General features: G+C 42.7%; 1 protein-coding gene across 1 annotated transcript; it reads right to left on the bottom strand.

Moving 5' to 3' along the window:
• Positions 1-84: 84 nt before the first annotated feature.
• On the bottom strand, positions 85-13,039 carry Hil (peptidase hillarin). The gene is made up of 9 exons (XM_017169687.3): positions 12,922-13,039; positions 8,828-9,285; positions 7,806-7,947; positions 7,541-7,740; positions 1,953-2,947; positions 1,409-1,895; positions 1,103-1,216; positions 864-1,027; positions 85-780 (listed from the first exon to the last, which is right to left on the bottom strand). Exons 2-9 carry the CDS (start codon positions 9,014-9,016, stop codon positions 612-614), a joined length of 2,460 nt encoding a protein of 819 aa, XP_017025176.1. The 5' UTR covers positions 9,017-9,285; positions 12,922-13,039; the 3' UTR covers positions 85-611.
• Positions 13,040-13,565: the final 526 nt, after the last annotated feature.

Raw genomic sequence — 13,565 nt, 5'->3', positions numbered from 1 at the left:
TTTGCGCTCTTTGGGGGGAAAGTCAACCTTAAAAAAGAACTCTGTATGATAAGAAGAATGAACAAATAAAATATACACACAATAAACTATTGTATAAGGGTTTATTCACATTATTTTATGAACGCTTAAACAAAAAAAACATTAAACATTTTAATTCAAGGTCGTCGTAGGCATACACGATATGTATAAAAGTTGATGCATAAGGGGCAACGTTGCGTTTTATATAATAAATTATTAAGCATTATTCAGTAGATGTGTACAAGTTAATTAAGAGCTGCTTTCAGGGTTGGTATTACTAGGCATCTTTAAGGTCTAATGATTAGAATCTAGAGTATTTACAAGTTCCGATTGTGGTTGAGCAAAATCAATGTTCCTTTTCAATGTCCTCGTGTGACCAGGGATTCGCCAGATTTTTCGTCCAGGGTTGTACTTTTAGCACCTGCCTAATTTTGTGATGTGGTAAACGTTTGTTAAGTTTCCGCTTAAGCGTAGGCTATAATTAATATTGCATTTTGTTTGTGTGTTTGCTTAGAATGCCTCCATCTACCCATCCATCCATCTGACCATCCTTCCTTTCCCGTATCCATTCCAGCGTCCGCTCAGCAGCCGTTTTAATTCCGCTTCGACGAGTTGATTAAATATTTACAACAGTGCGTCAACAAATGTTTCTCGCCGGAGGACGATGAGGAGTTGTTGTTATTGTGATGCTGATGATGGTGCTGGGGGGCGCCCAATTCACGCGTGTATATGTCGAGACCATATTGGCCTTCCTCGGGGAAGCTGCGACACACACAAAGAGCAGGGAAGAGAAGAGTTGATTGCAATGAGCGACCATTAAATTTTCCATTTCCCTGTGCACTCACTTAATGATAAACGTGACAATGTCGTCCAGCGTGCTGTGAGTCACATACTTGGCCAGCTTCTTCTCCTCGATGCCATTCTTGTGCAGCGTGGCCATAAAATCTGTCAGCGGACGGGACATGCGGAATTGCAGGTCCAGGCTGCGTCCGGCAAAGATAAGCGGATCCTGTAGAGGCAAAAAAAAAAGGAGTGCTCGTATCAAATAAACCGACAAAATAACCAATCACCAAACCAAACCCACCTGATGCGTGATGGGTATGAGCCCGAACAGTCGGGTGGCCTTCGTCGGTCCCCACTCTCCGCTGGCGCAATCCGGCAGTGGAACCATAACTGTCTGCAGCTCCTCGCAGCAAATCTGGAAGTAATAAAAGGTATTACAAGCTGGACATCTAATACGATTTGTTGTCTGAAAGAAGTTTTTATGTAAGTATCTTAAGAGGTTGCCACAAATTGGTTTTACTTTAAGGCATCCAACTGCATGAAAGGCACTTAAAAATATTCTATGAAAGTTCTTTTCGTAGAAATCTATTCCTCGATCATAACCCACCTTGAATTTGCACACCGACTTGAACTTCATGGGTTCTCCGGTAAGGTACTCCTGCGGCGTGACCGCATTGGCAAAGATATCTAGCAGAAAGGCTCCAGAGCAAGGCGCATGAACCCGGAACGCCACAATGTTGCCAATGACCGACTGCATCACGAATCTCTTCAGGGAGACACCGTCATAGGAGAGCTCCTCATCGCTGTCGTAGAACTTGAGATTGTAGTGGAAGATCAGGCAGCTCTGCATGTCTGTGGGCATGGCAATGCGCACGGTGGCCGCTCCAGTGTCATCGGTAAAGACCACAGCTCCGTATCCTTCGTCCGCAAAGTGCAGACCATAACGGAAGAAGAGGGAGCGGACAAAGGGCAGGTTCTCAAACTCGCGCAAGGTAATTGGACGCTTAAGCAGTTGCCATTCCTCCTGCAGCGGATAGAACTCGTAGATGAATTCGCGCGGATCGGTGAGGAAGTAGTGGTCATCGTACTCGTAGCTATAATCAAACAAAGATTTAACAATAATCTCCTGGGAAATATAGTACTCCTCTTACCGCAGACTGTCGTTCTTGCCGCGTCCCTGCTTGGGAGCCTCCTTGGCATTGACCAGGTGGCGAGCTCCCCAGTTGCATTGGACGAATCGCCAGGCTCCGGCCACATAGACCGCATTCCAGGAGTTGCGGAAGCGCGAATCCTGGAACTTGACTCCCGGCTGATAGCCGGCACTCTTGGAATAACCCTTAATGACCACACAGTGCAGGCCGGCATAGCTGCAGAGGCGCTTGAACAGCACATGGTAACTCTCCGTTCCATATTTTATGCCTCGCAGCAGACCCATAGGTGTGTCACCCCGCAAGTCGTCATCGAAATGCATGGCATTCAGGTTCTTGACTGTGATCCAGCGGAAGATGGTGCGAGCCTTTTCGATGTCCGTGGTGCAGCGTCCTACTAGCTGGCGCACCAGGTCTGTGAACGTCTTCTGATCTTCCTGGGCCACCGAGATGGCAATGCGGTCCACATCCTCGAACTCAATGGGATCGGTGTAGATCTGGAATTTGCTAACTGCCGGCGGTGCTGGAACCGGGGCATTCAGCGGATATTCAATGGGCACGGCACCCTCACTGAACTCGTCGTCCAGGAAGATGCTCTCGCTCTGCATGTACTCCGATCGCCGGGCACTGATCAGCTCCAGCATCTCGCTGGACTGGCGATCCACCAGGGCGGCGGTCTCGTACCGCTCGTGCTCCAGCATCTTGCGGGTGATGCTCTCCTTCTTCTTGCTGCGCCGCAGGGTCATGTTCTTCTCGAGGTCCTCCTTCTGCTGCTCGTGGCGCAGTGTGAGGATATTGGCCTCGTCCCGGCTGCGACGAGAGGTGGCCAGCTCCTTCTCAAACTTGTGGGTGAGCCGTTGCAGCTCGCGCTCCCACTCGTCCTGGAACTCGTTCTGGATCTTGCGATCCTCCTCTTCTCGCTTGCGGGCAAACTTCCGGTACAAATCGTCCTCCTCCTTGCGGTGCTTCATCTCGAGGTGAGCTTGCTCCTCTCGAGCCTAGAAGATGGGAGAAAAGCGAAAGAGTTAGTTGGTGTTTTTGTTTTTTTTTCTTTGGAGAAAGCTGCATTTTCGTTGATTGCATTGCGAGCGTTTTGTTTGTTGTTTTTGCAATGCTTGGCTTGTTAACTTGGCTAATTATAATGCCACGCTTGAGCTGCCCCCAGCCCGGCTCAATGTCTGACATTAGGCCCCACCTCCGACTGCAGTTGCATCTTCTTTAGAGTCTCCTCCCCACCCTTTTTCCACCCACACAGATTTTCTGCACCACGCATTGCGTGCTTCTACTGATAATTGTGGCTCTCAAAATCGATAATAACCGGTGGTCCAGCGAACCTGTAGCTTAGCCAATCATTAAGTTACAGGTTTACTTGTTTTCCATATACAAATATATTTTATATCTTAATATTTTATATTACTATTAATATAAGAGTTTTAATTTAACATAGTTATTAACTGATAAATCACAGTATTATATCTATTTTTAATTGGCTTTTAGAACCTACTACTACTTGAACCTACTCTACATAATAGAGGGTTTCAAAAACAGATTGCCTGTGATTACCTGAGTCACTTTAGCCCATTCTGAATGTTGGCACATTTAATCACCAATCTGGAAGCTGCACTTAATTTCCTTTCGTTTTTGACCACATGGCAAAAAATGGCAAAATTATGACTTCCGCATGGGAATATGTATCACACTCGGAAAGCATTTAGCGCCATGCAGCAGCAGCAGCAGCAGCAGCAGCAGCAGCAGCAGCAGCAGCAGCAGCAGCAGCAGCAGCAGCAGCAGCAGCAGCAGCAGCAACACACAGTGGGAACAACAATGCGTAATTAAAACCGAATTTCAATGTCAAGTTCAAACAATAAATATGAAACAAAGGCAGAAACAGTAATGAGCAGCGGCAGAAGCAATAACAAAAACAGAAAATATAGAAACACCTGAGACTAAACGGTTCAAAGGCCCAGTGACAATGGTCAAAAGCGATGACGACGGGCATTGCGTGAGCGGCTTTTGAGCGGATTTTAAATATGACCATAAAGCCGGGCCAGAAACCCCGAGAGTTATGCGACGCCCACGGTGACACAGGGGGAAAATGCTCGTACACAACAAGAAATCAAATCAGAGCCAAACGAAAACGAAAGTCCAAAAATGTTGAAATTAATTATTGCGCAAGCGGGCGCAGACCAAAAATACAAATAAATGCCAAAGTAACCAAAACAGAAACCAAAACAGTGGCATAAATCGTAAATTGGCAAAAAGAGCTTTCCAGCTATGAGGAAGTGTCTGCCTTTGCGTTTACGTTTGCGGCTACGGGCTGCGCCTGCGTGAGAGTTTTTATATGGAATTGCCGCGCCAAATTACACGGCGATTACATGGCGTTTAAAAACGCGTGTATTGCATAAGGGCGGCCAAAGAGAGGCGGAAAGAGTGGGCCAAAAAGAAAGAGAGAGAGAGAGTACACAGAAAGAAAATGTGTACAAATAAAGGTTTTACAAAGTCATCATCATTACAACTACATTGAAAAAAAAAAAAACAATATTTACAATGTTTGATAAACTTGAGGACTCTTTGCAAAAGGTTATAAATAGGAAAATGGTTACTAATCTGATCCTAATTCAATTTTATAATACATTTGTACACTCTTAAAGGGTATTATTACTTTAGTCAAAAGTTGGCAAGGCACAGTGAAGGAGTCATTTCCGACCCTATAAACCATATATATTCTTTATCAGTAACAACAGGCCAGTCTTTCTAGCTATTTCTGAAAGATTTTTTTTGTTTTTAAATTTTTTAAAATTTTATAAGGGGTTACATCGTTAAAACCCTTAAAAATCGACAATAATGTTTCTTTCTTAAAATTTTACATTTAGTATACAGATTTGTTAACCTAGATAAAAGAAGCATAAAAAAGCTTTCCTAGCCTTATAAAACCTTTGCCTTATAAAAATTCAATCCACTTCCAACTAGGTAACATCTTTTACTAGATATTATCCAAACGGTAGATTATCACCTACAAGAATTAATTATTTCCTAATTATATTCTTTACCTATATTTCCCTTGGATATCTTAAAATTCAATTTATGGAACAAAAATCCTTAAATCTTTGATGATATAATATATAATTTTTATTTCTGTGCAGGGAGAGCGACAGTCCAAGCTACTCAAGCCAAGCAGAATGGGGCGCTCCACTCTCCGGTAATCACAGAAAAAGCGGTTGCTGCCTCGTTCGCCGTTACTTTCACTGTACCGCGCATAATTTAGATTTAGCAAACGGCAGCAGCGCAGCCGGAAAAACAAGTGACGCCGAGTGTAACTGTGCCGGTGGCATTGTCTTGGCCGCGTCTGTGCCGCTGCACTTGCGGTCGTACAATTGCGAGCGGAAAAATAGCAAAGCAAATACTTATAAATGTAAACTTGTAAACAAGAAAGAAAGCTAACTTTGGCCAGGTAACAATTAAAATATATCATAACTAAGCCAAAAATGCATTAATTTCGATTCGGAAAGCAGTTTTGTGTTAGTTTTTATTAATTTAAAAAAACTGCATACCAAATTTTAAATTTTAAGAAATCGAAATTTTTGGCCATTTTTGCAAATTTTAATGATGTTACCCCTTATCAAATTTCGCAAAAATGTCCAAAAAATCGATTTCTTCCGGACATGTCTAGAAAGATTCCCCTGTTGATGCTGATCAAGAATATATATGGTTTATGGGGTCGGAAATGATACCTTGACTTAGAAAAATATTATTTTGTATTATAAAATCGGATTTTTTATATTAAAAAACTTCTTGATTTTCCTTAAATTAAAAATTAAATCGGAAAACTGTTCTGTGCAAGATTTTCTACAGTTAATAAATCTGCATACTTCATTTAAAAAATTTGAAAATTAAATTTTTTATCAAAATCCAAAATTTTAATGATGTAACCCCTTATAAAATTTGGAAAAATGGCCAAAAAATCGATTTCTTCCTGACATATCTAGAAAGATTCCCCTGTTGATGCTGATCAAGAATATATATACTTTATAGGGTCGGAAACGTCTCCTTCACTGCGTTGCAAACTTCTGACTGAAATTATAATACCCTGCAAGGGTATACAAAATATTAGTACAAGGTACAAAAAATCCTACTTCCAGATTTAAAAATTAAATTTAATAAATTCCTGCTATTTTAAGTTGGTACAAAAATCGGAATTTAACAGGAACCCGAACCCGCTGTCAAGTATTTTTCGAATCCTCAAAATTATATATTTATTTTCGTTTCATTTAATCAATGAATTTGATTTGGATCTAATAATCGGTAAATTTTCATATTCAAAAGTTTAATACGTGCTATTATCTTGGCCTCTGCTGTGTATGGAAATCTAAGCTGCCAAAATAGTTCACCCAGCTCAGTGTGAGGGTGAGGATATGGGGGTGTGAGTGAGTACTTGTGCGTGGCAGTTGTAAAACATGTACAATTTTTAATGATCGCATGCATGCAGTTTTTCACATATTTTTCTTGTTCGCTGTCTGGCGGCGTCTGTTAGTGCGGTTCATGTGTGCCATCAGACACCTGTTCGAAATTTGTTAAATTGAGCGTTGCAATAAAAATATTTGCTGCTGTCTCTGCCCGCGGTGGTGCTGGTGCTGGGATCTTGAATTTTGTGGTACTGATGCTGGCGGTGGCGGTGGCTGATGGTGGTCAGTCGCGTGTGGCATTCTCGAAAGTGAAAGAAAAATCGGTTTTCGGCATTCGCAATGGCAGGCAGCAGGCAGTCAGAGTGTTAGTCAAAGAAAGGCAAAAACGTGTGCGATTTGAATTTCGTTTTTACGTAAAATGCGATTATAATGCTTTCACCCGAGCATCAGGCGGGGATTACCATTCCAGTTGTGGCAAGTGCCAAGTCATGGATAAAGATGCGAGCACCGATAAACGCAAGCAACTTGTCCCCCGCTTGCGTCGCACTAATAAATTATAATCTGTCCGAGAGATCATCCCATCAGCCTGCCGGATTTCAACTAACTAGATCAGTTGGGTATCGAATTTAACTGTTTGAAGTATAATTTTAATCAAAGTTTTTGATTTTTTTTAGCCACTTTAAAGTGCATCTATAACATATGACCTTCACTCAACAAGAAATCTTCATGAATATATTAAAACTAAAGCTTGATAAATTCCTAATTTCCTGTTTAAACTATCTTTGCTGTTGTTCTAACCCGTTTTGGCTTCATTTTGTTTACGAATGGCTCGGGAATTGGTCAAAACACTTGAGTAACAACTACGAAAACACACAGATTGGGAGTTAAAGGCATACTAGCCTACATAATCACAACTCTGAGCCGGCAGTGCATTAATTAAGCTCTCGACTGCTGGGTGCCCAGGAACATTGCACAATCGGTGAAGCTTGGAGAGAATGGGAGATACACACTTGACCAGCTGGCCCCGCTAGCCACTTAAAATTTCATTAGATGTTCTGCACTAAATATTCTCTTAATTTGCGGCCACTTGGCTCCGCATCTTAGCGGATGGCTTGCCTCCTCTTATGGCTATTACAGGTATATGCATACATATATGGACATTCTGATTTGTAATCGAGCAGAGCTTACCAGGTAGAAATCGATGGGCTTCTCGCGTGCCTTATTGTAGGCCTTCTGGATCTCCGTTTGCTTGAGGGCGTGGGCAATGTGAAGAGCACTGGCATCAAAGCGCCCGTATTTGTAGTCGGAGTCGTTCTGCGACGGAGAGCTCACATCCCGGCCACCGTAGCCATTGGGTGTGGACTGACGCGAACCACCCAAGGGTCCACCTAAAGAAATCCAGCAAAGAAGAGATGTTAGCTCGCAGTTACTTAAGGAATCTATGCTGACTAACCATCGATCTCGCTCCGTGTGCCCCGGATCTGTTCGTTCACGAATTTGTTGGTGCGCGGCGCATTCAGGGCCTGACGAATGCCCACGGAGGTCTGGTCGAGATGGCCGGGTCCGCTCTTTGGTACATGTGAACTGCAATATACCTGGAATGTAAGAGCAATACAAGATTTTTAATATACTTACAAATTGTATACATTTCCAATTGCTTCGTAATTGAAATTAATTTTGTAGTTTGGCTTACGGTAAGTACTGTTTCCCCTTTTTCGCCTCTTACTTTGATTTTCTTTGAGTTTTCCTAATGGTCTTAGATAGTCATCTACAATTAAGGTTTTCCTTAAGCATAAAGGAATTTTCAGCTGAATCACTATACGTTTAGAGCCAACGACCAAATCAATATACCCCATTAGCCTTATTGGGTTTCGCTTTGAGTGCGTGAGCAGACCCCAAAAGTCAGTCGCTTGCAAATGCAACTTTAACCGCTTCACCTACACACAGCAGGTGGTAATAGACATGCAACCACAAACATGGACCTGGCCACAAATTATAATTACTTTCAAGAGTTTTATTATTCATTTGTTGGTTGTGGGTGCTGATTAAATTTATTTATGTTTTATTGGCTAGAAAAATCTGCCATAACTCCATAACTTTGTTGCCTAATTATCTATAAATCTTTGCTAGACTTTAACTATTTAAAACCGATACTCACCACAGCCATGTTAGCTGCGAAACGCACTGTCCATGCATTACTGTACGTCTATCTATATTGCATATGAATGACAGACCGCACTGACACACATTTGCGCCTCGGCACAGTGCAATAACGAAGTTATTTATTATTATGCATAGGCACACAAAAAAAAAAGTGTCGTAGAGTCGTTCGAATTCCATTTTGCATATGGCAGCTGTGCAAATATTTAGCCTGGCGCGTTTGTCGCCTAAGTCTTTCGTCTCAGTCCGTCCCCGTCTCCGTCTCTGTGTGAGGTAGACTCTCACTGGAGCCAACTCTCGTGCGGTGGCACTTACCTCTTTGTCATCCTGCTTGTGCTGATTATTGAAATACGTCTTGAGCGTCAGCTTGGTGCCGCAGTGCACGCATTTGAAGCAACCGGAATGGAAGAATGTGAAATCCTTGAGCGGCCCCACACGATCTACCTGATAGACGGTCTCGCTGCACCGCAGGCAAGTCGACTCGTAGAAATTTGGCCGATACATAGTGCCGCCGTTGTGGCTCAGGCTCTGTGTATGTGTGTGTCTTCCGACTGGTTTCGGGGGGACCTGTTGAGTTTGTCACTTTTCTTTTCCTCTTCTAATTTCACTTGGCGCGGAATTTACGGGTATTCGGCAAAGGCGTCTAGTGCTTCAGGCTGGTTTGTCGAGTTTGCCGAGTGAAGCTGTTGGTTCTGGGGGCGACGCAGACACTTTCGGCCATCATCCGCTCATCCGCTCATCCTCGTCATCCGTCCGATCGCTGCTGGCAGAAGCTGTCCAACGAAAATGACCAAAAACTATTACTGGCTGAGTGGGATGGACATTTCCTATTCGAGCTGCGATTAGATTTTTCGGCCAAGACCAAATCAGGCCCAAAAACACAAGTCCAAAGCCAACTGCGCAGGCGGTGGTGGGTCGAGCCGAGCCAAAATAAAAACTTTCATTTATTTTGGCTCTGAGCTGAGATTATTAATGAATTTTAATTAACTGGACACGGTGGACAAGAAATTGGCACGGAAAAGGGTCGCCAGGCTGGTGGTGGGAATCGAAGCTGTTTCGCCTTGCCATTGACCTCGCTGGGAGAGTTCGAGTTTGCCTCGAAACGTGCCACAATTGAACTTGACGTTGCTGCCGTTGCTTTTGTTGCAACTCGCTCGTGCAACTTGCAACTGCCGCCTGCCGCCTGGCACCGGCAAAAGTTGCATTTTCCATTTGATTAATTGACGCGATTGTTGCTGGCAGGTTTCCTTTCGGTTTTTATGTTTCTTTTTGTTTGGTTTCAACAATTAAATTGAAGTGGAAAAAATCAGACTGCGCGAGTGTGTGCATGTAACTTTTATTGAATGCATTGTGGCTGCTGTTGCGGCGGCAGTTGCTTTGACCAAAATTAAAACAAATGCGGCTCACCTGCCCGGACAAAGCAAGCCAAAACCCGCCGCACTCGGAGTCATCGTCATCGTTTTGCTTTCTTTCCAAGTTTAATGAACGCTAACACCGTGGACTGGGGGGTGGCAAGGCCTCCTTACGATTAGCGCCAGTTGCGGCACCGTTTCCCCAGCGAAGGTTGCTGATCTTCGGATTGCATGCTGCCCGCTTCAGCTGCTGCTACACTGCAGCACTAATGGAAAATGCCTCGAAATGGAAATAGGGGAAAAATGCAAATGCGGCGAAGGCCGCTCGTCGATTTTGTAACACCAAATTATTTTGATTGGCTGTGAATTAAATTTTGTTCCGCTTTTGAGGTCTCCTCCTGATCGAGCAGAGCGAATGTGAGGCAATACAAATTGATGTGATGTGTGAATCGGGCGGGCGAGGGCTGACCACCACTCGACACCTCTCCGATGGTGACTAACTGATCAATAATCCCCCCCGGCTTTGTTCTCGGCCCCCGCATCAAACCGAATATCAATCAACAGTTCACGTTCCATGAATGGCAACGCCCACGAGTGCGACCAAAAAGACAAAATAAAAAAAAAAAGAGTGGCTCAGTTTGATCTCTTGATGCGATCACAATCGGTGTGATTGAATGGTCCAATTATGCCTTGCTTTTGACATAATTAGCGTGTAATGATAATTGTAATGGACATGGATACGTCAGTTGGGAAGACCCTCTGCAAAGCTGGGGGAAATTAGTCGGGGGCGGCTTTGACAAAACGCCTCGTGCGACTTACATCACACTCTGTGGCAGGCAGCATGGTCACTTGGGTGTGACTAAGAAGCCAGATAGAGGTGGAAGCAACCCGAGAAGCCGCCTCGCTCGCTGCATAGAATACTTTTTCATACATCGCATTATCTCCGCTGTTCCGTGCTGGCTTTTGGTTTCTTTTCCACCTGAATGCGGATGAAATGCCACGAAAATAAATTATAACAAATGACAAAAGTAGAAGCAGCAGCACACAATCACACACACACATGACGATATACAAAAGGCAAAAACGAAAGTTGCTCTGCACAGACACAATTGTTCACAATCGGGAGACATTTAAATAAATTGATAAGCGGTTGATCGGAAGCATTTGCATGGGGCGAGCCGTCGCTTTGGATTCAATTTGGCCGAACGAGTTTGTTGCCTAAGTCTTTCGTTTCGCGGCTACTATTGGTGCTGTTGCCTTACGAAACGCTAACAATGACAATTAAATAAATACCAATAATAACAGTTAGCTGCAGCAACAACCACATCATCATCATAATGAACTTGAATTGGCATAATTGCCGCAGCTAATCACATTAAAGCCAGATACAAAGTTTTGATAGATGCAGAGAAACACAACAGCAAAGCAGAAACAACGCGACGACAAACAGCAACTGGTTATTCAGCCAGGCAGTGAAACAATCATAGGAATTAAAATAAAATGCAAATGATTGCGTCACTTTGAACGAGTGCAGACGGAGATATGGAGAAAAATACAAGCTAGCAACATTCAAAATGTGACTCTGTCAAATTTATTATTATTGGAAAATAAATGTAATATTTAAACAATTAAGAATGATTTGATTTAAGTTTTAGTTTTTTTTTTAAGGTCAACATAAACAAACTTATTTTATTTAAAACCATAAATAAATGCCTTTAAAGCTTAATACAAGCCAAAAACGGATGTAAATTATGTTAATGTATAAGAGTTATTTCAATTTGGTATCAGACTTACATAAAAAACTTATTCTTGAACGAAAAACCTTTTAATTTGAGGCGTTTTATTTGATCTTTAAAGGCACCCTTATATTATAATTTATAATGTTTATTTATTTATATATAAGTAAAACTGGTACATCAAAAGAGCAAAAAAAAAGACACACGAATTAAAGAAAATATAGAAAAACCAAGTCCCCTTTAGAGAGTCTTCACTGTGACACTCGAAAAGCGTGAGAATTGCTTGCGCAAATTCAAGATCAGCCAAGTACTTGGCGTTGTGCCAATTGCAGAGTCGCTAATTGAAGGGAACAACGAAGTGCTTTTAGAAATCGCCCATTTCGCTGACGATAAATTAGAAGCACAAACACCGAAAATTATTTATGAGCCGTCCAAAATAATTGGCTAAAACAAACACAAAAAACACACGGGTGTGTGGGGAGATGGAAAGGCAGAGGGCGGAAAGGGTGGTGCAACCAGCGCCCATGACAGGTGGTGGTGGCTTCTAGCCGCCCTGACACAGAGTGTGTGTGTGTGTGTGTCGCTGACGTTGGATGTATGTGTGTGTGTGTGTGTGTGTTTATGCCGTGACGCAGTCGCAGCTTCAAACGTCAGCTTGCAATCTTTCACTTTTTCGTGTCTGCCGCGCGGCGTTCGTTCCAGTTTTTCCTAAATTATCTCCTCTAGCTTCGTTATTGTTTTTGTTACGAGTATTTTCGCCTTGATTATACACACGCGACGTTTGGGAGCAGCTCTCGTTGGAGCATTGTGTTGTTGTTGTTGTTGTTGCAGTTAGTTCTAGGCCCTTTTTGACACACTTCTGGCTTCCTCTCTCCATCTCCCTCCCCATTTCCTCTGGCACTGGGTCTCCTATCGCCTCTACCTCTACTCTATTACTTTTACGCATAAACTATGCTAAACAACTTTCTTCTGCAGAGGGGGGCGCGCTTTGTGCAAAAGTATTTATGATAAATTTCATACACACACACACACACACTGGCCCGCTCGCACAACCACTCACCCACTCTCACTCACACACACACGCAGCCAGGGAAACACACACGCTCGAAGCGAGAGATCCGAGCCCCAACGAGATCCAAGCACATATACACACACAAAAGGGGAGAGCACAGAGCTTGGCTCGGTTCGCAAGGTCCGTCTTTGAAATTCCGATTCTGCGCTTTGTTTTATCACATTTTCGGCATTTTTCGAGGGGCTCCATCAGTCTTGGCCTGGCCAGCAGCAGGTTTCGGGCATTAGGAATGTAACGAAATTTCATTACCAAACACAGACACAGGCGCAGGCGCAGAAACAGAGACACACACTGGAGCGCGTTCAGTACACAGGCACAAGATTCGAGCACACGCACACCGTCCGCCGCTGAACCGTTCAGTTTTCCCCGATCGCTTTTGAGATACTAAGCTGTGGTTACCTGGGCCGCACACCTGAAAGGTAAATAAGCCCGTGCCAGTGATGGCGAAAAAGCTAAGCTAAAAGCTAAAATAGCTGATTTATAGAAAATTTTAAATCGTGCGTATGAGTAATGTATATTATGCGTATGAGTAATATACTGTAAACACTGAGCTGCTTAATTAAAGGCTTACAAAAGTAGTTTTTTAATCATAAACCTTCAACAAACGGTTCCCAATTTAGTGCAAAATTATTTTTAGCTATTTTTTACAAAATTTAAAAATCACTCTAAATTTATTTATCTATTTTTTAAACTCTTGACCAATCGGCAATGAAATACTACTTAATTTAATTTTAAAAAATCAGCTTACATTTTCTTTAAATTCTTAAATTTTTTAAATATTTTTTAGTTTCCATTTATAGTTAGTATTTATTTAATTAATATTTAGCTAGAGTAAACGTTCTTGTTAGAGTTTCCTATGGGAATTTTAGTTTGACGTCGAATTCTGATTAGAA

Source organism: Drosophila kikkawai, chromosome 2R (genome assembly GCF_030179895.1).
Source record: "Drosophila kikkawai strain 14028-0561.14 chromosome 2R, DkikHiC1v2, whole genome shotgun sequence".
NCBI lineage: Eukaryota > Metazoa > Arthropoda > Insecta > Diptera > Drosophilidae > Drosophila > Drosophila kikkawai.
Note: the sequence above shows the minus strand (reverse complement) of the source record. Positions and strands in the feature narration are given on the sequence as shown.